General features: G+C 39.8%; 1 protein-coding gene across 2 annotated transcripts in view; it reads right to left on the reverse strand.

The window, feature by feature from the left end:
- Nucleotides 1-26,671, reverse strand: part of M1ap (meiosis 1 associated protein) — an 89,599-nt gene that overhangs the window by 51,154 nt on the left and 11,774 nt on the right. For both annotated transcript variants that reach the window (XM_087907116.1, XM_087907115.1), the window contains exon 3: nt 22,620-22,808. In XM_087907116.1, the coding sequence (XP_087763242.1) occupies nt 22,620-22,808 (189 nt within the window). The remainder of the gene's footprint in view (nt 1-22,619; nt 22,809-26,671) is intronic.

Genomic DNA, 26,671 nt, shown 5'->3' on the forward strand with positions numbered 1-26,671 from the left:
TTTCCCAGCACTGTTTCTCAGAGGGGCTGTCCTTACTACAATGCATGCAATACTTCTGAGTGCTGTGAATATAACCAAGACAGACAGTCCTGTGGGTGTGGTTTTATTTCACGCATCACTTGTTCACTGTGGTATATCGGAAAGTGATAGACTTTTGTACAGTAATATTTACTTTGTAGATTGCAACCTTCCTAGTGGCTTATTGGTTTCAGGTGGGTTCTGCTGTCATTGCTAATTCTTTTGTGTGTTATTTGAAGAAAAATGTTTTATTTTTTCTTTCCCAGGCTGTAGATACAATGCTACCCAGAGTGCTCCTTATTATACGTTTAAGGTGATAGAATCTATAGCAATGCCTTCATTTTCATTTTGGATGTTAGTATTTTATATTACATTCTCTCCTCTTTTTCATAATCTGGTTAGAGTTTATCAATTTTATTGATCACTTCAAAAAACCAGATTTTACTTTTCTAATTTCAACTTCATTGATTTCTGCTCTATCCTTATTATTTCTCTTCTGCTTATTTGGACTTTATGGTCTCATTTATTTTTAGTTTCCTAAAGGGAAAGCTTAGACTATCAGATATATTTTTTCTAATATATGAATTTGGTACTATTTTCCTCTAAGCACTGTTTTTTTTTACTCTATCCCACAAATTTCAAGTTGTGTTTTCATTTTTTTCTTAGTTCAAAATATTTTTGAACTTTTTGAGAGTTTTCCTTCTCTTTGCTTCATTCTCATCTCTCTCTCTCTCTCTCTCTCTCTCTCTCTCTGTTTGTGTGTGTGTGTGTGTGTGTGTGTGTGTGTGTGTGTGTTGACCTTTTCAGCTATCTTTGTTTTCTTTTGTTTGCTTTTTCTCTATGTAGACCTTGAATTCACAGAAATCCACCTGCATCTGCCTCCATAGTGTTTGGATGAAAGGCATGTGCCATCATACTTGGCTTTTCCAGTTTTCTTTGGAACTGGTTTCTAGTTTAATTTCACTGTGGTCTGAGAGCAGACACTAGATGATTTTTGTATGAAATTGCTAGGTGTAGTATGAGCTGGCTTGTTGGGGTTTCTGTCCAGCCCAGTACCCCAACAGCCGGCAAGCAACAAAGAAAATCACACACAGGACTCCATAAGATTATAAACTGATTGGCTCATTAGGTCAGGCTACTTATTAGTTCTTATGACTTATCTTAACCCATTATTCTGATCTATGTTAGCCATATGGCTTGGTACCTTTTTCAGCTGGGCAGGTTACATGTTGCTTCTCTGGTGGTCTGCGCAGGAGTGGCAGAGGAACCTCTCTCCTCCCTAGCCTTATCCTATTCTCATTACTCCGCCTCTACTTCCTGTCTGGTTGACCCGCCTATACTTCCTGCCTGGCCAATCAGCGTTTTATTAAAATACATGATTGACAGAATACAGACAATTCTCCCACACCATTTCCCTCTTTTTTTTTTTTTAAACAAAAGAAAATACCCATAGTCCATTTGTTGGGAATGTGGGCGTAGTATTTCAGGCTACTTCCTGCTGGTTGGGGGCGCTGATGATCTTATGGGGACCTAAAGAAAATTTAGAGTTATAATCAAGTCCTGACTGGAGTATCCTGTGAGTCTTGATCATCTCAGGCAGCAGTCTTGAATCTGTTCTGGATGTAGAATTCAGACATCTGGGCCATCTGTTCCTGTCGGAGATTTCTCAGGTGGCCTTCCTTGTTCATACTGGATTTTTCTTAACTCAGAATGAATCCACAACCTCTCATTTTCTGTAGAAACAAAAGCAAAATCTCTTCTCCAAAGTAACATATCTTTTGACTTCAATTTTGAAGCCAAGGTATTTTCAAAATACCTATCTTGGGTTAGTTCAGCAGCATTTATAAACAAAAGTCTTTTAGCAGCTGTTGCTCCTTCCTCAGCATTCAAACAATTCAAAGAGAGAATAATAGCATACAGTATCAAGATTCTCTGTTTATTTTCCATCTTTATGCAGCTTTATTTCAACCTCTATTTCTTTTATTTTTACTTTTACTTTTTGAGATAGGTTCTCTGTATATCTTTGTCCTAGAATAACTCTGTAGACCAGGCTGTCCTTGAAGTCACAGAGATCTGTCTGTCTCTGTCTCCCAGGCATTGGGATTAAAGGCGTGTGCTACCACACTTTGAAGTCACAGAGGTCAATCTCTACCTCTGTCCCTTGAAGTCACAGAGGTCAATATGCCTCTGTCTCCCAGGCATTGGGATTAAAGGTGTGTACCACCACACCCTATATCTCCCTTTCTTTCTTTTTTATTTTTAATGACTTTAGCCTTTTAGCCTGCATATATTTTTGACACACTGTAAACCATTTAGAGGTTTTCTTTATCTTTGAATCTCTCTTTTTCTGACCACATGAGTCTTTAAGGAGAGGACTAAAACTGTGGCTTTTATGGCTGGAATTAGCCCATTCCTTAGCTTTCCAGCCCCGTGGCTGAGGTACCAGCCAGAGCTGTGTTCACTGCCACAACTCTATGGCGTTTCAAGGTCCTTGCTAGCAAGCAAGTTGCAGCATTCTGCTCAGAGACCACACTCAGTCAGACTGCCTGCCTGAAAGAGTCAGAGTTTGACCTGGCAGGACAGCCCAGAAAGCCGGCATTTTAAAACAGCGCAGCTTTTTTCCTGCTATGGCTGAAGACCGAAAAGCATGTGTTCAGCTTTTCGTCAACACCATTTAAGTGTTTCGTGGCAGGACCTCTTAAAAGAGCTGCAAAGTTTTGCAGCTAAAGCTGAGTCAGGAAGCCTCTCTTAGATGAGAGTGCTTGCTTGCCTCTAGCAAGCAGAGCAGACCCGAGAAATTGCTGCTACCAAGAAACCATGCTTTACTCTATTCTTTCCCAAACTTTCTCAGGCTTTCTGTGGATTCAATTATCCACGTTTGGGCGCCATATGTAGTGAGGGGCTGCGGGCAGGCCTGCTTTTCGCCTCACCCGGCTCCCGCACGATGATGGAGGAGGGTTATCTGTCTATTGTGTTAGTTTCATTGGTCAATAAAGAGACTGCCTTGGCCCTTTGATAGGACAGAAAATTAGGTAGGCGGAGTAAACAGAATAGAATGCTGGGAAGAGGGCAATGAGCCAGAAGCCATGGAGCCAGCCACCAGGTCAGACATGCTGAATCTTTCCCGGTAAGCCACACCTCATGGTGTGATACAGATTATTAGAAATGGGTTAATATCAAGATATGAGAGTTAGTCAGTAACTAACTCTCTAGAGATAAAGGGCCAGGCAGTGCTTAAATGAATACAATTTGTATGTTGTTATTTCTGGGACTAAGCTAGCCGTGCGGGAGCCGGGTGAGGCGAAAAGCAGGCCTGCCCGCAGCCCCTCACTACAGCTAGGGAGTTCTTTAAGGAACACAGCATGACCAACCTTTACGTGTGTTCCGTTTGAGCTTCAAAATACTATACATTTGTCTGTTTTTAGATGACATGTTCTATAGATACTGATTATATCCTTTTGATTGGACTAAAGAGTTCAGTTATACCTTATAGATTGTTCTGCCTGCTGGATCTGTGCAGGTCTGGTAGAGAGTGCTGAGGTTTCCAGTAAGAACAGTGGATTTATCTGGTCATCTTTGCAGTTCTATTGTATTTTGCCTCATGTAGATGGCACTATGCTAGGGACTGTCACATTAAGAATTGTTATATTATGATGTTATGATATCATGATGTCATGTCAGGGGTTTAAAAAATTATCTTAGTTTTTAATTTAATTACACACACACACACTTTCTCTTTTTTACTATACCCTTTGTGTATATATTATGGCTTCCGGTTTAATATTTTTATGGGATTCCTGAGTATTCAAATGAGAGGGTCTCTGAGTCTTTATCTGTTTCTTGTCCCTTTTATTGGGCTCTTTTCCTTCTTCCTCCTCTTCATTCTACTCCAATGTCTTAGTTTTTGTTTTATATTATTTTATTTTATTATTATTCTTTAGAAACCTGTTTGTTTTCTAATGAGAGACAGAAAGGGGGTGAACCCAATGGGAGAGGAAGTAGAGAAAAACTGGAAAGAGCAGAGGGATGAGAAATCATAATCAGGATATATTATGTGAGAAAAAAGTTATTTTCAATAAAAGGAAGAAAAAAGAACAATGTATAATTATGTATAGCTATTTAGGTATCCCATGGCCCTGCTAAGCCGATGCATAAAACTAGTCATCTCAATAATCCAGTCCTTGCCTATTCCTCCTGTGCTTTGGAAGCTGGTGAATATTGTTCCAGTCTGGTCATTCTAACAAATTTTATGCTCTGAGAACCCTGGCGGGGAATTTTGATCATGGATCCTCCACTCAGAGCTCACTGGTGGCGTTCAGAAGCTAAGCTATGGTGGAAACGATGATTTTTGTAGCTAGAAAGACAATGGTGGGGAGACCTGCTCCTGCGATTTTATAGCTCTGTGATGTTACATGAATTACTAAATTTCCCGAACCCCATTTTCCTCATCTCGCAAGCAATGACTATTTCACAAATAACAGGGTTGTCCCGAGTGTGGTATCTGGCATGGAAGGCCGTCAGCATTTGTAGTTATGCACAGCTTCATGCTTTGTTGCTGTCTCCATGTTTCCATCCTTGTTTCCCTCCATCAGAGAGACACTAGAACACTTCTAACTTCATGTCTTGGACCCTAAGTGTGGTGTCTGAGCCTCCCTGGCTCAGAAGCTTCCAAACAACCCACTGTCCCCTCCTGGTTGTCTCTGGACAGAAGCCACCTGTCTTCCCAGTCACTGAGGACAACCACAAAGGAGAACACTTTGCTAGTGTGAACAGCCGCGGTGTGTCATCTATTTTAAATTAGAATACATAAAGGGAAAAATTACCTAAACTACTAAAGTGCTTTTAGTAACCCTTTACCTAAATATGCACACCACGAAACAAGACATGATGGCTCTAGTTCTTATCATGCTGAAGTGAAATCCAATTTAAATTAAATAAAACTAAATTATAAATGTAGTAAATTTTAATAAACGGTATATTTATAAGACAAATGATACCATTTTGCTGAAGTAAGTAAAATGGCCATTGTCTATGTTGTGGGTGTGTTTACGGTACTGTGTCAACTTGACTGATTTAACTTATCACCACTTATTTTTATTTATAAAGTCTTTGATAATAAAAAAAGAATCACTGTGTTGGTGCTAGGGAGATGGCTCAGCAGTTAAGAGCACTGACTGTTCTTTCAAGAACTGTGCTCAGTTCACAACCCTCAGTCATTCCAGATTCAGGGAATTCAGAATCCTCTCTGGCCCTCTGGGCACCGAGCATGCAAGATGTGCACTTATTATATATGTGCAGGCAAAACACCCATACATATAAAACAAAGTCTTTGTGTGTGTTTTTGAGATAGGGTCTTACTGTACAGCTCTGGCTGTCTTAGAACTCAGCTGAGACTTTGTCTACCTTGACATTTCTTTGCCTGAAATTAATACAGCTCCTCTTGCTTTGACTTGTGTATGTTTTTCTCCAAACACTTGCTTTTAAGTTCTATATATCTTTCTATTTAATGTGGGCTGCCTATAAAACAAATTATTAATTTTATTTATTATTGGTGTGTGTGTGCGTGCACGTGTACGTGTGTCATGGTGTAAGTATGGAGGTCAGAGGACAACTTTCAGTTGTTTTCTCTTTCTGCTGCGGGTTTCAAAGATTCAGTTTAGATTTTCAAGTTTGAGTAGCAAGCGCTTTTAGTGGTTGAGAAAATTCTAGTGCAGGTTTCTTGTAGGCGAAACATAATCAAGTCTTTATTTTGATCCATTTTGACTTTCTCTATTTTTTACCTGGGGCTCCTGGGTCACTGATGTTAAGTAAGACACTGTGGCACTGATCTACGCTGTCACCATTGTATGTCTGTTACGCGGGCCTTTTTTCCTGTTTCACCCCCCTTCCTCCTTTCCTTTCTCTTTTTGCTCTGCAGGGATAGAACCTGGCATTTTTACATGCTCGGAAAATGCCCTGCCTTGAGCCACACTGCCATGCTTCTAATGATTTTAGTTAAGCAGTTCTAATGATTTCATATTCTTTCCAATTTTTACCACATTGGCTGTACTTTTTTTAACTTTACAAAGTAGTCATCCAAGAGCTTGTAACATATATTCATGACTAATCCAGGTCCACTCTCAAATAACACTACTATGTTACAGGAAATATAAGCATGCTACAGAAATACATACAGGAATTTTGAGCCAGGCATGGTGAATCAGAAGTTCAAGACCACCCTTGGCTACACAGCAAGTGTGAGGCCAGCGGAGGCCATGACTCTCACATGCAATAACTATCTTAATTTTCCAACCCTCTTCTATCACTGCTGCCACTCTTCTCACTTATTTATAAACCTAAGTGTGTATGCACGACCAGCATGCTGTTGCTGTGATTTTGAACAAAATGTTATCTGTTTCATGAATTAAGACTAAGAGAAATACCTTCATTTATCTTCACATTTCTTCTTTGATACGTTTCACTTTTCAGGTATAGATACACATTTATAACCTATGTTATTTTCCTTCTCTTTTTCCCCCTACAATGATTTCTTACAAATTGTAGTTTGGTGAATTCTTTTAATCTATTTTATTCTCCCCTCTTCTTTTCTTGAATGGTTTTGGAGACGTTGAATAGAACCCTCGTGCTCCCACCCTTTTCCCTCCCTATTAGTTCTCTTCATTCCACTAGAGAGTTTGCTTCTACTTTATGTCATATATACATATGATTTTATCTGTCCGTATAAAATCCGGGATCCATAAATGAGAAAATGTGACTTTTGTCCTTCTGGGTCTGACTTAATTCACTTAATTTGATATATTCTTGTTACATCATTTTTTTTCAAATGATGCAATTCATTATTCCTTCTCATTGAACAAAATTCCATTGTGTACATAGACCACATTTCCATCCATTCTTCGGTTGAGAGACATCCAGACTGACTCTATAGCTTAGCTATTATGAATAATGCTACAATAAGCATTGCTGTAGACTATCTTTGTGGTATATTGCTTATTTGTATGCTTCATGATTTCATTTAGGAGTTAGAGGTTTGTGCCTTCTTTGATTTATTACTCCAAGTTCAATGCCCCCATACATATGTAACACATAATCAATATCATATATTATATAGCATTAGTCAGAAGTTTTTCCTTGAGAAGATGGGTTTTGAATTCCTCCTTTCCTTGTGATGTCTCCTGTAGCAATGTGACATGCGATGTGTGGGCTAAGGCTCCTGTTCAAGCCTGTAAAGCCAGATCTGTGGGTATGCAGTGTCCTAGTGAATAGTGGAGAGCAAACCACCTTTTGGGTTGAGTTTTGCTGAGTGGCCAATAGGTGTCAGGATTTCCTCAATTTTTTGGTCCCAGGCCTCCACATGGACTAAAATTTTGGGTGGTTTCCACCCTTTAGAGTTTCACGTGTACTGGAAGATTGAATTTCCCAAGCTTGGTTTATTGCACATTCTTATTACATAAATCAGGTTTCTGGGTTTTTTTTTTTTTGGAAGCAGAGCATTTTAAAAATTATTAGGACAAAGTGACAACTTCCAACTTCTTCACATGTGAACCGGAAATGGGAAGTTCCACACTATTATTTTTCAAGTCATCTGTTTGCATCCAGAAGTCACCAAAACTGAGACTATTTTAGCCACTCACAAATGTACCCATAGAATATCCACCCACAACTTATTTAAGATTATTTTAAGATTGTCTCAGCCTGGAACCAGATTAGCATCAATTCTGACATTTGCTAATCCCAAGAAAATTTAGTCAATTTGAGTCAAAATTTGATTAGAGACCAATATTTCTCAGAAAATTGGGAATCAATCTACCTCAAGGCCCAGCCATACTATTCTTGGGCATACACTCAGATGACCATCCCCCATCCTACCACAAGGATACGTGCTCAACTATCTTTATAGCTGCTTTATTCATAATAGCCAGGAATTGGAAACAACCTAGATTTCCCTCAACTGAAGAATGGAAAAGAAAACATTAAACAATGGAGTATTACTCACCTGTTAAAAACAATAAAATTTTCAAACAAATAGATGGAACTAGAAAAAAATCATCCTGAATGAGGTACCCAGAAGACAAGCATGGCACGTACTCACTTATAAGTGGACATTAGTTGTTAAGTAAAGAATAATGATACAATCCACAGACCCAGAAAGGCTAAGTAACAAAGAGGGCTCATGCAGGTGGGGGCATGGATCTTCCTGGGAAGGGGAAATAGATTTTGCAGGGAAAATGGGGGTGAATAGGGATGTGAACAGTAGGGTTCAGGATGGGACGAGATGGAGGGAGAGAGTTTTGGGAGAGAGGACTGGAATTGGGGGGCATCTGGGGAGGCGATGTTGAAAACCAGTGCAGTGGAAACTCCCCATAATCTACAACAGGGACACAGTGAAGTCTCCTAGTAATGGGGATCCAGAGTCTGAACTGGCCATCTTTTATAATCAGACAAGGCTCCCCGCAGTGGGACTGGGACATAGCCCAGCTACAAACCAGCTACATACATTATGTCCTGCCTGCAAGACGTGCTGGGGTAATGGTGGTGGAGAACTTACAAGAGTGGCCAACCAATGACTGGTCCAACTTGAGGCCCATGCCATGAGAATCCTATACCTAACACTGCTTGGACAACAGGAACCAGAAGCAGGATAGCCCAGATACCCAAGGTAGGACCAAATACAACTGGCAAAAGAAGTCAGTGAAATGATTCCTAATGATATTCTGCTATATTCATAGATTAGCGCCTGGCCCAATTGTCATCAGAGAGGCTTCCTCTGGCAGCTGATAGGGGCGGATGCAGAGACCCACAGCTAAACACCAGGTGAAGCCAGGGGCAGCCTAAAGAAGAGAGGGGAGGAAGGACTGTAGGAGCCAGAGGGGTCAATAACACCACAAGAACATGACCCACAGAATCAAGTAAACGGGGCTCATAGGGGCTCACAGACACTGAAGAGACAATCAAGCAGCCTGTGTGGGTCTGAGCTAGCTCCTCTGAATATCCATTACGGTTGTGTAGCTTGGTGTTCTTGTGGGATCCCTAACAGAATGAATAGTTGGTAGCTCTATTCCTTTTGCCTGCATTTGGGACCCTTTTTCTCCCACAGAGTTGCCTCCTCCAGTCTTGATATAAGGGTTTGTGCCTAGTCTTATTGCAATTGGTTATGCCATGTTTAGTTGATATCTCTGGGAAGCCTGCTCTTTCTTTTTCTCTTCTTTCTTTCCTTCCCTCTTTCTCTCTCTCTCCCTCTCTCCCTCCCTCCCTTCTTCCCCCTCCCTCCTCCCCCTCTCTTTCTTTAGGGAAATGGAGGAGGGGATCTAGTGGGGAGAGGGGCACTTGGAGGAGTGGAGGTGGGGTAACTGTGGTTGGGAAGTGGTGTATGTAAAGAATAAAAATAAAAAATTAAAATTGATAAAAGACAATTACAATTTTTTTGTTTGTTTATTCTGGGTTCTATTTTGAGATAATGTTTGACTCTGTAACCTAGGTTGGTCTGGAACTAACCACATAGCCCAGGCTGGTTTAGTCTTCCCTCAACCTCCTACTTCTGATTTTACAGGTGTGACGCTCCCTCTCTGGATTAAAGGGTACCCAGATATATATAAAACAGAGCTAATTTAGGCAATTTAATGTTTACCTTGCAAATTCCAAATATCTGGAGGCAGGGGTGTTCAGATTTCATTTTATTTCAGGTTTTCCTTATGGTTCACTTTGGTCCCTGCTTTCAGTTTCTCTTGAAGCCCTGTGTCATATTAAGAGCTGAGTAGGAGGGACTGGAAACATGACAGCCGTTAAGAGTGCTTGCTGGATCCAAAGAGAGAGCTCAGTGGTTAGGAGCATGGACTACTCTTCCTGGGGACCTGAGTTTGCTTCCCAGTGACCACAGCAGGCAGCTCACTGCTGCCTGTAACCCAATGATATGTCCAGTACATTCAATGCCTCTGGTCTCTGTGGATACCTGCACATACATGCATATACCCACACACAATCATGCAACATAATTGAAAAACAAAACAAAACAAAATGAAAGCACTTGGTGTTCTTTCATAGGATTGGGATTCAGTTCTGTAGTGATATTTCATTTGTATTTTAATGAATAACGCTTGCCTGAAGACCAGAATGCAAAACAGCCACACTAGTCAGCCATACAGGCCGGGCAGTGGTGGCGCACACCTTTAATCCCAGAAGCCACACTAGTTAGCCATAGAGGCCGGGCAGTGGTGGTGCACACCTTTAATCTTAGCACTAGAGAGGAATATAAGGTGGGATGGGATAGGAACTTGCTCTGGTCTGAAGATTTCATAGCGGTAAGAGCTCTCTAGTGGCTTGGTTGCTTTGCTTTTCTGAACTTTAGGTTGAACCCCAATATCTGGCTCTGTTTTTTTTTTTTTTAAATTATAAGTGCTAAATTTTCTGGGTGGTGGTGGCACACGCCTTTAATCCCAGCACTCGGGAGGCAGAGGTAGGCGGATCTTTGTGAGTTGGAGGTCAGCCTGGTCTACAAGAGCTAGTTCCAGGATAGGTTCCAAAGCTACAGAGTAACCCTGTCTCGAAAAAACAAAATAATAAATGAATGAATGAATGAATGAACAAATAAATAAATAAGTGCTAAATTTGGCACCCAACATCTGCGGTACAAATTCACAAAAAAGCTGTTTGTCCATGGCTTTTTAGCCACTGGCACAGCCAGAGCTGCACATGGGGCTCCAACCCCACCCTGTTAGGCTTTCTTTTCTTTTTTCCCCAAGCCTCTGAGTGAGTTTGGGATTTTTCTGTTGTAGCCTCTCTAAAACAATCTCCAGTTGCCACCCAAACTCCAGAAGCATCTGGGCCCCAAATGCCACCGAACAATCCCCTGTGCATTTTTCAGTTCTCTCTCTCTCTCTCTCTCTCTCTCTCTCTCTCTCTCTCTCTCTCTCTCTCCCATGGATTATGAACTCTCCCTGAATTCCTTTCTGGTGCTCCTACCAAACTAGGTAGCTGCCTTGAAATGCAGTCAGGATTTTACAGTTCTGCACAGCAGCAATCAGCCTCACACCTTCACCAACATCGTCCATAGATTTGGAAGACAACTGGGAATTCTTAAAGGGATGAATTAGTTAAAAGAGAGTTTTCCTCATATTAAAAAAATGGGAAAGACCATTACAATGGAGGGATTTGGGTCTCCATATGATAATATGCTGGATAGTATGAAAATGGAATGATTAAAAGAAAGGATAGCTAATTTCGATGGAATTTATATAATGTCAACTGGAAACATGATCAGCTTTAACATTTTTGTCTCATCACTAAAACGTTGGTTAATCTGAGATATAGGCCTTACTAGGGCAGACTGTGAGGTCACTGGCAGTAAGATCAGGATTTATCTCTCCTGCTTGTTCTGGCTTTTTGGAACCCAATCTCTCTGAAGGGATACCTTGTTTAGCTATATGTAGTAGGGAGGGCCTTGGTCCTGCCTCAAAGCAATGTGCTAGACTTCGTTGACCCCCCATGGGAAGCCTTACCCTCTCTGAAGAGTGGATGGGGGTGGGATGAGGAGTGGGAGGGGGAGGAAGGTAGAGGAAGCGGGAGGAGGGGAGGGAGTGGGAAATGGATTTGACATGTAAAATGAGAAAAGATAGTTTTTTTTAAAAAAATAAATTTAAAAAAGATACAGGCCTTAGAAAAACTTAATAAAATAGATCACAGAGATATTCAAACCGAGACAGAGGAATTCAGCGTTGCATTATAAGAAGAGAGAGGAACAGCCTAAGGTTTTCAGACAACCAACCTTAATATATCCAGTAACCTTACAGGAAATGCCAAAGGGCAGAGGCTCTGTTACAGCTACCTAGACTCCTGTGCCAATGTTAGATTTAAGGAGATTCATGGAAGCAATAGTCTCATATGGCATGCATTTGCCTTCTGTGAAGCAAATGTTAAACTCATGGTCAGTTTGTAATAGAATTAGCCCTAAAGACTGAATAGAATTGGTTAAAAGTGTTTTAGAACCTGGTCCACAATTACAATGAAGTACCTGGTTCAGAGAAGAGGCTAAGACTATTGAACAATGAAGCAAAGCTAAAGGTAGGGAAATCTCCCAAGATCAAATTCTTGGAGAAGGAGATTAAAGCTGTATACGATGAGCACACCCTGGATTTATGCTGTGCAGCAGCTTTGATGGCTTAGGACTGAACTGGAGAAATAGGAAATAAGATTGAGTCATTTACTAAAGTTACACAGGACCCAAAGGAAGCCTTTATGGATTTCTTACAAAGATTGACTTCAGCAGTAAATAGAATGATACCAAATTGAGAAAGCTAGACAAATAATAATTGAATCTCTGGATTTTAAAAATGCCAATTCTCTATGCAAAAGGATAATTGGTTGTTAAAGGTAAGATCAGCACCTTTGAAGAAATGGATTCAAGATATAATTAATATTGAATCTCATGACCATGATGATGCATGGACAGAGAGGTGATTTCCAGAGGCTTGAGGAAAAACTGAAATGTCAAGTGTTATAATTGCAGCAAACAAGGTCATTTTAAAAGGGACTGTAGGCAGGGCATTCCAAGGAACAATTTTTTTTCTAAGAATAATCCATTCAGAATGCCCTTCCCTTCTGGATTATGTAGAAGGTGTGGCAAAGGCAGGCATTGAACTAATGAAAGTAGGTCAGTGAGGAATAGTCAAGGTAATCCTTTGTTGTTGGGAAACTCCATGAGGGGTCTCTTGCAGGCCCCTTTGCCAAATCCAGTTCAATCACTTCCTGCTATCACAGAGGAACTTCCTTACCAGAGCAATTAAAGAACCTGATGCCTACTGTAAGAAACCATATTGCTCTGGATAATAGAACAGCTATAGAAGAGAAAACAAAAAATTCAGGATAAACTATAAAGTGAGTGTTTTGCCAAACTTCTATAAATAAAAAAAAGAACAAAATTAAAAATACAAATAAATGACATTGTTATTGAAGGTCTGTTAGACACAGATGCAGATAAAACAAAAATTTCATCAGAATCTTGGCATTCAAATTGGCCTCTTCGGGATATAAATGTTCAGTTTTTAGGAAATGGAACTTTATCTCAGGTAAAGCAGAGAATGAAATGGGTTGAATGTATAAAGCCAGAAGGACAGAGTGGACTATTAAAACTATATATGGTTAACATAGCAATAAACTTGTGGGAATGTGATTTGTTACGGCAATGGAATACTCCTTAGAAATAAACCATAAATTAATGTATGTTTCTGGGAAAATTTTACAAGATATTATAAAGAGCAGTCACTGATGATTCAGGTTATACAAGAACAGGGCACAACAGCTGCTGATATTTCAAAGGCACCAACAGCTCTACCTTTAAAATGACTGACAGACAAACCTGTATGGGTTAAGCAATGGCCTTTAACAATAGAGAAACTGTGGGCTTTAGAACAATTAGTACAGATGCTCAACATATTGAAGAATCAATCAGCCCTTGGAATTCTCCTGTATTTTTTGTTAAAAAGAAATCTGAAAAATTGAGAATGGTAACAGATCTAAGATCTGTTAATAAAGTGATATAGTCAATGGGCTCTCTACAGTCTGGAATTACTTTGCCTTCCCTATTACCTATAGGATGGCCTCTTATAGTTATTGATTTAAAAGATTGTTTCTTTACTGTACCTTTTTAAGAAAAGGACAAAGAAAAATTTGCATTCACAGTGCCTGCTTATAATAATTCTCAACCTGCTAAGAGATCTCAATGGAAGATTGGTGTGCCAACATGTGCTAGCTAAATCCACATAAAACCTAAGAGAGCTTGAAAAGGAATTCTAGACACAAAATAACAGAGTTATTTTTTTTTCCAGATAGACTGTTTGCTGGTGGCAACTTTAAGATAGAACTTCTTCACTCAGCAATGGTAGCAAAAAATGTGTGACTCCTTTAAGAAGGCTTCCTGATTCATGCTAGTTGCACAAACAGCTCTGTTTTTTTTCAGGAGACTAAGCATTTAAGTGGGGTTTGTGAGCACCCTGTTACAAACTGCTTAATGGCATGACATAGACCCGCTGCATACTTGAAACTGGAGTTGTTTGTATGGCTTGCAGAGGCACTGAAATGCCTCTGCCATGTTGGACTGGGTGTAGCCAAAGGGCAAAGCAGTCTTAGTCCTAGCTGTGCCTGCTTATCATTTTTTTTTTTTTAAAAAAGGTGATCCTGTTCAGAAAATAATTACAGATACACAATAAAGACAGATTCAGATGAAAAAAAGACCTCTAAATGGGTCACAGTGTTGGATAAATGTACATAGGCTTGAGAGAGAGAAGAAAAAGAATATAGACAGTTATAAAAAGAAGTAAATGGCTTAAAAAAGATAAAGTCTTTAAGGAGACAGAGTGGACAGTCATAGATTAAAGGAGTACAGAAAAATAAGCCATGTAAAGATAGAAAATACACAAAAAGTCTTGATTATGTACATCATTGTGTTTTCTTTGAATTTTTTGACTGTGAAAGAGCTAAGTACAGAGAGACATCTCATTGTATGGGCTGCTAAGCTAAACCAACATATATATTTTAAAGTTATCTTGACTTCAAAATTTGGGTCTAAGGATTTGTGCTTTGGAAAAGAGGTTCTTCTTTTGTTTCCTCAGAGGATGAGAACCTGTGGATTCCTTCCAGACTAATGTGGTTTGATGGACCAAGATCCCCTGAAAGGTTGCCATGAACACCCCTAAAAAATTACTTCACTCAATAAAAAGCAGGAAGCAGTTTGGAGAGAACTAGGCCCAAATTTCCAAATGTTGTTTATAAATGTTTCTTTACTGGTGTGGGACAATTCTGTATTCTGTCAATTATGTTTTAAATAAACACTGATTGGCCAGTAGCCAGGCAGGAAGTATAGACGGGACAACCAGACAAGTAGAGGCGGGACAATGAGAACAGGAGTATTCTGGGAAGAAGGAAGCTCTTTCCACAGTCCTGCCCAGACACAGCAGAAGGAAGATGTGACCTGCCCCGCTGAAAAAGGTACTGAGCCATATGGCTAACATAGATAAGAAGAATGGGTTAATATAAGTTAAAAGAACTAATAAGAAGCCTGAACTAATGGGCCAATCTGTTTTATAACTTATGTAGACCTTCTGGGTGATTATTTGGGACCTAATGACTGTGAGAACCAGGCAGGACGGAAACCCCAGCGAGCAGGCCCTCATGTTACACTTTACATTTAGAGGGGGATATGCTATAGAGATGGATACTTTGCATTGGTATGGATCTTGGTTTGTTCATAAAAATTTAAGATCAATTTTGTTATATGTATATTTCTGCTCTTGATTAAGGTATTGTGTTTGTGCAGCTCATTGAAAAATGTAATCTAGAAATTTGAGTGACTGTCCAGGCAGCAAGATGTCTCCATCAATTCTAGAATTTTGGAAGTTGCTTACAATGCACTTCCTTTAACTTAGGTAATATTATATCCTTCTGGGGTCTTTGATGAACTTGAAGAATAGATAGCTATAATTACAGTTTTCCTTAGTTATGATAAAAGATAAAGTAGATACAAACATGTACTGTAATTCTTGCTTGATACCTGTTTTCTTATATGTAATTTTACTATGTTAAAGTTAAAACCTTCTTTTTTATTTAAACAGAAAAGGGGAAATGGTGTGGGAAGTCCTTCTGTATATGTATTACTTTTATTCATTAATGAATAAAAAAGCTGCTTTTGGCCAACGGCTTAACAGAATATATTCATGAAACTGCCAGAGGAGAAAGATGTGAGTCGTCAGCTGGAACCTTGCTGGTAGGCTACAAGCCTCATAGTAAAATATAAAATAATAGAAATGGGTTAATTTAAGACATAAGAGCTAGTTAGCAATATGCTTAAGTGATTGGTCAAGCAATGATTTAAATAATATTGTTTTTGTGTGATTATTTCAAGTCAAGGTGGTCGGGAAATGAACTAGTGGTCTCTATCAACAGAAGATTTTCCCACAGGGGATGTTAAATAGCCTCACTGTGGTGACAGTATTTTGTAATTAAGCCATTGAAAATGATACATAAGCAATTTCTTGAATTTATAGTTTACTATTATGTGGATTACATTTTGCTATCTCATTCAAATGCAGATACTTTAGAAAGAATGTTTTAAAAGAAGAAAATTTTGCCTTGGCGGGGATTAAAAATTGCTCTTGAAAAAATACAAAGAGGGGATTCTATTAATTATTTAGGTTATAAAATAGGTTTACTAAAACTAGACCCCAAAAGGTACAAATTAGGAAATGAAGACTCTTAATGACTTCCAAAGATTGCTAGGAGACATTTCCCACATTTTTTGGGATAGGTCCTGATGACCTGATTAATTTAAAAAAAAAAAAAAAAAACCTTAGATGGCGACAAGGACTTAAAAAGCCCCAGGGAATTATCAGATGAAGCTGAGAGAGAATTGACTTTGATTGAAGAGAAATTATAGAAGGCACATGTGGCTCATGTGAATTTGAATCTTTTTTTAAAAAAATTTTTGTTGATTTTTATTGAGCTCTACATTTTTCTCTGCTCCCCTCCTTGCCTCTCCCCTCCCCTTCAATGCTCTCACGTGGTCCCCATGCTCCCAATTTACTCAGGAGATCTTGTCTTTTTCTAGTTCCCATGTAGATTTGATTTATGTGTGTCTCTCTTAGGGTCCTCATTGTTGTCTAGGTTCTCTGGGATTGTGATTTGTAGGCTGGTTTTCTTTGCTTTATGCTTAAAAACCACTTATGAGTGAGTGTAATATTCTGTCTCTTTAAAAGACAAGCCACACGCCACTCCCTTCCTGCTTGCAGCCTCAGACCCCCCATTCTCTCTCTTCCTGTTCCCTCTCTCAGAGAGGCAGCCTCTCTCCCTCTTTTTTCCTCTTTTTTTTCTCTCTCTCCTTCTTCCCTTTTTCCTTCCCCTCCATAACCTATCTAATAAATGTCTAATTTTACTCTGTATGGTATATTTATCTGACTCTCTCGCCTGCCGGCCACAGCCACATGGAGATCTGTCATGAAGTCTTGTATGCTGTCCCTGCTTGGGACTGGCTGCTTTCGGGACCCCAGCAGCTTGCAGCAAACCCATCTGCATGGTGTGCCTATTTGTTTGGCCCCTGCCCACCCACTGTCCACATGGCTAGCCACCGGGGATGCCCAGGGGACTAGCCACCTTTGGGGATCTGCTGCGTGATGTACCCAGGGCCCTGCCCGGGACTGGCTGCTCTCAGGACTTGCTGCCTCCTGCCTGCCGGGAAGCTCACAAATCCATTACAGTGAGTACATGTGATAATTGCTGTGAATCCGAATCTTAAATGCATCTGGTCATATTACCCTCCAAATGTTCCCCTACAGGAATTTTAATGCAGAGGGAAGATATTATTTTAGACTGTATCTTTTTTAAACCACATAAACCAAGTAAAAAATTAAAAAGTAATATGGAAAAAGTCTCTGAGTCAATTCTAAAAGGAAAATTGAGACCTTGTCAATTAGTAGGAATAGACCCAGCAAAAATTATAGTACCTTTTAATAATGATGAAATTGACAAATTATGGGAAGAAAGTGAACCTTGGCAAAGAGTTAGCTTGTAGTAATTTTTTGGGAGAGATTATCAACAATTATCACAAAAACAAGAGAATTCAACTTATAAAGAGAACTAATAAATCCTTCCTCACTTTGTACATAACACACCAATACTGGAGCCCCAACATTCTATACTTATGCAAATCAATCAGGAAAGGCAGATTACAAATCAGAAAATTTAAGTAAAATGGATCAAAGCCCTTATGATTCTGCTCAAAAGTCAGAATTAGATGCTATTCTTATGGTACTAAGGAATTTTAAAGAACCTCTCAACATTGTTAATGATTCACAATATTCAGAAAGAATTGTTTTGCATATTGAAACTGTTGAATTTATATCAGAGGATACAGAATTGACTATATTATTTATTCAGTTACAAGATATAATTAGGAATAGGAATCATCCCATATACATAACACACATCTGATCCCATATGGGTCTGTCTGCCAGGTCCTCTAACACAAGGTAATGCCAAAATCAATCAATTATTGATTGGAAATGTGCTGAAGGCCTCCACATTTCACTAAAAAAAATCATGTCAATAGCAAAGGTTTACATAAAGACTTTTCTATCGCATGGCAACAAGGCAAGGAAATTATAAGGAAATGTCCTACTTGTTCTTTATATAACCAAACACCACTACCTGAAGGAAGTAACCCAAAGGGTACTCAAAGGAATGAAATCTGGCAGGTGAATGTGTTCCATTTTGCAGAATTTGGAAAACTAAAATATATGTACCTCACCATTGATATTTATTCAGTTTTTCAATGGGCAACTGCCTTTGGTATAGGACAATTCTATACTCTGTCAATTATGTTTTAAATAAACGCTGATTGGCCATTAGCCAGGCAGGATGTATAGGTGGGACAACCAGACAGGAAGTAGAGGTGGCCAAGGAGAATAGGAGAATTCTGGGAAGCAGGAAGCTCCCTCAGCAGCCCTGCCGAGATCAGGGAAGAAGCAAGATGTGACCTGTTCCACTGAAAAAGGTACCGAGACATGTGGCAAACATATACTAGAATAATGGGCTAATTATTATCTTATTAAGTTATAAGAGCTAATACAAAACCTGAGTTAATGAGCCAATCAGTTTATATCTAATGTAGACTCTCTGTGTGATTTTCATTGGGGCATAACGGCTGTGGGAACTGGGCAGGACAGAAACCCCAACAAGCCAGCCCTTGTATTACATGCCTTGAGTCAGAAAAAGGCTGAGCTAGTAATCACACATTTGCTAGAAGTTATGGCCATCAAGGGTATACCTGTACAAATAAAGACAGACAATGCTCCAGCATATGTCTATAAGAAAATAAAAGTCTTTTTGCTTATTATAATATAAAGCATATTACAGGTATACCACAAAATCCTACAGGGCAGGCAGTCATAGAAAGATCAAATTGAACTGTAAAGGATATGTTAAATAAACATAAAGGGATGATAAATACCCATAGGAATAGACTGAATAATGCTTTATTAACTTTGAATTTTCTAAATGCTAATGAGAAGGGAACAACAGCTGCAGAGAAACATTGGACAGTAGAAAAGAAACTACAGAATTAAATCAGTCGATATACTTTAAAGATGTACTGACCTCAGAATGGAAACCAGGACATGTATTACATTGGGGAAGGGATTTTGCTTTTGTTTCCACAGGAGAAGAAAAGTTATGGATACTATCAAAATTGATAAAGATTCTATTTGAACAAGAGAACCTCTTAATGGGAAGAGATGATAGTTCATCTAACAGCATGATTCTTTAATCTAAACTAACCTATAAAACTAATAAAGGCTTTTCACTTGATCAAATATAACTTGTCAAAAGGGAATCTCAACCAGAATTAGGGTTGGGAAAGGGTTTTGTTTTTGTCTTTTCAGGAGAAGAGAGGTATCCAGCTAAGGAATCTGAAGACCACTGGACAAATGAGACAACTGAAGAAAAAGAACAAATCATTCAGAAAAAATGTCTCAAGAAAAAGAGTAATTGGCTTATTGTTATATCACATTTCCAACAGGTTAAAATTTCATAAATCCTCCCAAATGTTTGTTTCTTCTATTCTCTACAGACATATAATGCAAATGGTCTTTCTGTGTTCCCAGTAGAATTAAAGATCAAAGCTGACTCTGGAGTTGGTGTATGGCTCTTCTTTAAACCCAAGCATGCTTATTAAAGTGAAAGCCAAAATCTGTCTCATGTCAGAAGAGTCATCTGATGTGACAGAAGAAAAACAAATATTTAAGGACTATTTTATTGCCACAAATCTCATAATCCTTTGGTTTTATATCAACTCCTTAACAGCTTTTCTTAAGGCTATATATATATATATATATATATGGCTTTTCTTAAGCCTTAAGGAATATATATATATATATATATATATATATATATATAGTCATGGTATTAATGGTCATATAGAGTACTAACTAATTCTAGAAAAAAAGTTTCATCTACCTTCCTGTACATGATTTCAGGTTTGAGTTTCTATAGTCTTTTGCAGTGAACTATGAGCATGTCTAACAGTGACTTCTGTAGTCTCCAAAGAGGATGGAGCCTCACAATGACAATTCATCCAGGACTATGATAATACCACTAAACTGAAAAACACCACTTAAAGATTGGTTTTGGACTACAAACTTCTCAGAACAATTTTGAGGTGGCTACCTGAGATGATCCAGCCTCACAGACTGCTCTAGCCAGGACTTGAGATAAGCCCTGCACTTTTCCATTATGCAGAGACTGGACAGCAAATGATACAGCTACCTCTCCCAGGATTTGACAATTAACCCAAATTTTTCTGTTCAGGATCTCCTAAAGATACCTTCATCCCAAGACAGCAGGAAGTAAATTTAAAAATACAATGCCTATATTCCCAAAAGGTGGGGTGGTGGGTTTTGGTTGCTTAATGAGTTATGGATATTTAGCATTACTTAGGGAGTTTGGTTACAAGTTGTTATTGATTATGGCTAGGAGGAAAGTTGAACAAAGGAGATTAGATTTAGAGCTCTTGTTGTGAAAAAAGGGGGATATAGATATGATAGGATAAAATGGTAGATTATTGAATTTACTTTTAAAAAGTAATTACTAGTTTTATATTGGATTGGATTTTATACAATTTATATATAAATTATGCATATAAATTGTATACAAATTTTGTATATTTGATATTATTATTTTGTTAGAACATACTGTACATCATTTCTACTCTAGTTCAAGCTATTGTGCCTATATAACTCATTTAACAATGTAATGTAAATTTCTAGTCTTGAAAATTATTATTACCAGATGTTTAGGATAATAAGGAAATGCAGATTAGTAGTTAATCACCTATTATAATTGAACTTGTAGTCACATTAAGTATGTTATTTATTTATTTATTATGTGTACAGTATTCTCATATTCTGTCTGCATGTATGCCTACAGGTCAGAAGAGGGCACCAGATCTCATTACAGATGGTGGTGAGCCACCAAGTAGTTGCTGGGAATTGAACTCAGGACCTTTGGAAGAACAAGCAGTGCTCTTAACCGCTGAGTCATCTTTCCAGCCCCATTAAGTATGTTTTCAAGGTCAAACAAAGATATATTTTAGATAGACAGGTTATCTTCAAACATTTCAGAGATCTACAGAATATGGCATTTAAAATGCTTTAATAACATAGTTTTTTTGTTTTTTTTTTCTGGCAATGAGACATGTCTGCTCCTGGCAGCACCAATACACTTCAGAGAAGATAATGGGCACTGAAGAAACTACACATGGAGTTTACTTTCTTTGTGGCAAAAGTAAGCCATTGGGCAAGAAAGTGCCCTTGCCTCGACTGCTGACAGTATGTTGTCCTTATTGGACAAGCAAGACACAAAAGAAAGTGACTACCAAACACTGTCAAGACAAGGAGGGAGAGCCCTTCAGAATATTCTGCTTTACAGAAAGTCTGTTGATAAGCTAGGCTTGTAGGCCGAAGATGGATACCCCAACATTGCAGAGGAACTTTGGGTGACTGTCCAGGAAGACAGCTGTTTTTGTCATTACTCACAGTTTTTGGAACTTTCTTACTTGCACTTCCTGCTTACTCAGTTACTATTATTTCCTTCTTGGGTCTCTGAGGGAGTTGAAGACTAGATAGTTACAGTTACAATTTTCCTTGTTTACCAGACACAGAAATCAAGTTATGATAGAAAGTAAATTAGGTACAAGACTTTGGACTCACCAAGATAGGATAGATATGGAGTATTTTCTCTGAATTCGTCAAATGCAAATGGACTAGACATTGCTGATGTATTTATTGCCTGTATATATTGTATATAATTATTGTACTTATCATTTATAGTTTATCTTATATTAGTTATAGCCTTCTTTATCATTTTAGACTAAAAAGGGGAAATGTAGTGATATTTATTTTAATAAATAAAACTTGCCTGAAGAACAGAACACAAAATAGCCACACTAGTCAGCCATACTGGCCAGACAGCGGTGACACACACCTTTAATCCCAGCAGCAACACAAGTTAACCACAGAGGCTGGGCAGTGGTGGAGCACACTTTTAATCCCAGTAATAAAGAGGAATATAAGGTAGGATGAGACAGGAACGTGCTCTCTTTTAGTCTGAAGATTTCATAGAAGTAAGAGCTCTCTAGTGGTTTGGCTGCTGCTTTGCTTTTCTGAACTTCAGGTTGAACCCCAATATCTTTCTCTGGATTTTTATTATTCATGCTAAACAGTTCCTAGTGCTTTTCTGGGCAACTTACAACTGCATATAACTCCAGGTCTGAGTATCCAACACACACATAACACAACACACAAACACACACACATGCATGTGTGTGCGTGTGCATATGCACATGCACAGAAAAAAAGGATAAAGTACTGAGGAGAAAAGAAAAAAAGAACTGAATTCGTTATGGGAAAGGGAAATAATATTTTACTTGCAGGTAGCTGAACATTTAACCTTGAAATTACATCCAATGTCTATGAAACAGAACAACATAAGGATAATAAATATGAAACACCTACACAGATGGAAATGGGGAAATGGCTTAGTGCCCTAAAGGCAGCATCACTTACCTCCAGGGAAGTACTGGGCTGAGTAGTAGCACTGGTGGCCATGTATCTGCTGAACTGTTTGAACTGTTGGAGCCCATCCTCTACAGCCAGTGGCAGTAAGGTATGATGGGGTCTGTAACAACCTTCTACCTGAAGCGTGCGCAGCTCTGAGATGCAGGTCTGCAACCTAACGAAGTTCCCTCTCACTTGCTGCAGAGAAAAAGGAATCAAAGACACAAATCTTTAGTAACCCAGTATGCTGGCTAGCCTCTGTCAAATCAACACATACTTGAGTTACCTGGGAAGAAGAAACCACAATAGAGGAATTGCTTCCCTCAGACTGCTCTATTAGCTTGTCTGTGTGGTATTTTCTTGATTAACGATTGATGTAGGAGGGCCTAGCCTCCTATGGGCTGTGCCAACCCTGGACTGGTATCTCTGAGTCGTGTAAGAAATTAGACTGAGCAAGCACTGGGGAACAAGTCAGTAAGGAGCTTTCCTCCTAAACCAGGGAGTGGTGGTACACCCCTTTAATCCCAGCACTTGGTAGGCAGAGGCTAGTGTATTTCTGGGTTCAAGGCCAGCCTGGTCTACAGAGTGAGTTCCAGGGCTACACAAAGAAACCGTGTCCTGAAAAATCAAAACAACAAAAAGAGCGTTAGATTCCCTGAACTGAAGTCTGGCAATTGAACTCGGGTCCTCTGAAAGAGCAGTTCATGCTCTTAACTTGTGAGCCGTCTCTCCAGCCTCAACACTTTGTTTCATAGCTTTTAGAAAAATCACTGCACTGTGTACTTTATTTTCCCTTTTATATCCGCTTTTCTTGGCACACTAGGGAGATTTGAACCTGTTGTAGTTTCTATCTTCAGAACTCCATGTTTACCTGGTTCCTTTAAATCGTCTCTCTAGCAGTATTAATTCCTTGCCTTCTCCTCCCTTTCCTGCTGCTCTCAGTTACACTCATCCACTGCGTCTCTTCTTAGTATGTACCCTTATCTGCTGCTTGACATGACCAAATGCCAGCTACTAAGCATGACAAAGTAAGCAGTATAGGCAGACCAGAGCATTCTGAACCCTAATACCTCATTTGTAGACAATGCATAATTTCAATAATTCTTTATAATGAAAAATTTAAAGGAATTAGGAAGAGTTTCACTATAAGGACATTCTTCTGGAATCCTTCTTTGGGAGGGAAATTAATCATCTGGGTTAGAATTATTTATATTCATGTCACAATGGCTATGAAAGGAATTCTAATATTTTAATTATGAATTCTGTGTCATTATTCCTTATAAAAGGTTCAGAATTATTTAATGATACTAAAAAATTAAATGTGAGGGGTAATCTTGGGTCTGTCCCGGATATGATCCCCCATACAGTATTTTTCTGCATTTACATTTTGAGGTTTCCCTGCCGACAGGAAATGTCAGCCTTTATTGTGCAGTGACAATGGGATTAAGGGCCTGTTTCCCTGTAGACTGGATTGTTGGTAGACATCATGTGGTCACATCGGTCCAGCAATTTTCTTAAGTTTCTAACTAGTATTGAGTTTATTCTCCAGGGAGGAAATTCTGACTTGTCATCTTTCCTGAGTACTGGTGGGGAGTCCTAAGTGTGTGTGTGTGTGTGTGTGTGTGTGTGTGTGTGTGTGTGTGTGTGTATGTGTATGTTTCAGGACTGACTACTATGGGCAATGAAAAGGCTCTACCTGGCAGGTTTTATGGGGTAGTGGTGGAAGAGAAAGAGCAATTTCCACGCTGGATCTGTTATACAGTCAATTCCCTGAAGGATGTGACCAAGGACACAGGCTGCCCTGGCACAGGCTGTTCTTGGGAGATTTGTCTCCCTCGCCCTGACACCTATATTCCTAGGTCTCTGAGGCCTACAGCTACATTTTCCTCAAGGGCATCTGTCAAGACTTCTGAGAGAAACAGGGAAACGAATACACTTTCCTCTAGCCTGACTTGGTTCTTTTCTACTGCTAGTCCTCCCTCTTTGCTTTCTCTAACCCCAGGTTGATAAGACCACCAAAGAGTTTTGTCTGGGGTTCATTCGACAGTGAGCCTGATCTGTGCCAATGCATTCATCTCTCAACCCTTCAGAGAAAAATGGAAAAACTGGGTGTGGATTATTCCCACCTGTAATCCTAGCAGTCAGTAGACTAAATTGGAGGAATTGTCACAAATTTGAAGCCAGCTCGAGTCAGATACTGATCGCCAGGCCAGGCTGGTTGGCAGAGTAACATCAATTTAAATAAACAAAGGAATGAAATCAACATTTACCACCAGCAGCACCAACAGCAATCGGAATGGGGGAGCAGGCACTTTGCCCAGGTTACACTCTTGGCTATTCATTTTCAGGAGGCAATTATAACCTTAATGCTTTCCTGTGGTTTGTTGGTCCCCTTGGCATCTGGCACATCAGCTCTGTTTCCCAGCTTAGTGACACACCTGACTACTTCATGGTTTCTAGTATAAAACTGCCTGCCTTTCCTAATGGAGGGATTAAGCGATCAATTGATGTAAAAATGGCCACCTGAAGAAAAATTATCGCAGCACACGATACCGGGAAGTTTTTGTTTGCCTTCCAGGTCACTGTCCACTTTTCTCTCCCTGGTTCTGTATCCTTGGAGGCACTTCCTCCAAGTGTTTCCTCACAGCCCTGCTTCTAAAAAGGCCTGTCCAATGGGAGGGACTACCTGGGGATTTACCTGCAGGAGCCCCACTTACCATTGCTGTACTTAGGTGAGCTCAGACTCTCCTCCACAGCAAAATTCCATTGTCAAGGTCCTCGTACCTACTGCAGTGGTCCTGAATAAAATCTATGGAGCTTTAACAAGAGTCACTAAGTTTTCTTTAACAAAGGTCAGAGATCCTACAAGGCAGCTCTCTCTAGTCTTGGGTGGCCTGGCTGATACACTATCTTTTGTTGATTCTACCTTCACTTCTGAAAATATTCTCTTTCTGTATCTCTGAAAATTTTTCAGCTTGGGTATGCCATCTGTTCTTGCCTGCAACTTGACTGATTTATATAGCTCCTTAAAGAGCTTCCTTTAAAAGGGAAAACGGGAATTCTCTTTCCTTTCCCATATATAGTTCTTCTCCTCTAGCTACCTTGGTCTCTTTGAAGCCCCAGAGCCCACTTCTAGACCCAAGAGGACGGCTGGCACCTGCCTGGTTTTCTCTTCTGTGCTGAGGCTTGGAAACTTAAGAGTAGACTGTGACAGCCCAAGGTTCCCCTCATTGTACTACGTGATGAGTACAGTGTCCTGAGAAGTGTGTGTGTGCCCGCGTGTGTGGAGGTCAGAGGTCAACCTCCAGTGTCACGCCTCAGACACTGTCCTAGTTTGCTTTTTGTTGCTGTGATAAACATCACGACTCGGGGGAGGGAAGGGTTATTTTAATTTATAGCTTATGGTCCAGCCCTGAGGGAAGCTGGGGCAGGAACTCAGGAACTGAAGAGAAGGCCTTGGAGGGAAGCTGGGGCAGGAACTCAGGAACTGAAGTGAAGGCCTTGGAGGGAAGCTGGGGCGGGAACTCAGGAACTGAAGAGAAGGCCTTGGAGGAGTGCCGCCCACTGACTTGCTCAGCTACCTGACTGGCTTATGCAGTCCAGGGAGGCACTGTCCACAGGAGGCTAGGTCCTCCTACATCAGTTAGCAATCAAGAAAATGCTCCCACATGCCAATCTGAGGGAGGCAATTCTGCCGTTAAGGTTTCTTCTTCCCAGGTGTGTCAAGTTGACAACCAAGATTCGTCATTATAGGAGCCATCTCCTTTTTATTTTATCCTGTTGAGCCCGGGTCTCAGAGCACCAGGAACCCTCCTGTCTCTGCCTCTCCAGCGCTGGGGTAACAAGCACACACCACACCCAGCTCTTTACTCAGGGCTCAGGTCCTCATCCTTGAGCCAGCAGGGCCAGCTTTAACTGTGTGTGCCCATGCTCAAAACAGGCCCTTGAACTCAGGTCTCACGCTCATGCAGGCAAGCTCCTTAACTGTGAACTATCTCTGCAGCCCCTCGTCACGTGTTTCTTTTCGGTTATTTCAGGCAAGCAGGTACATCTGGTCCTTG

Source organism: Myodes glareolus, chromosome 6 (genome assembly GCF_982192425.1).
Source record: "Myodes glareolus chromosome 6, mMyoGla1.1, whole genome shotgun sequence".
Lineage (NCBI taxonomy): Eukaryota > Metazoa > Chordata > Mammalia > Rodentia > Cricetidae > Myodes > Myodes glareolus.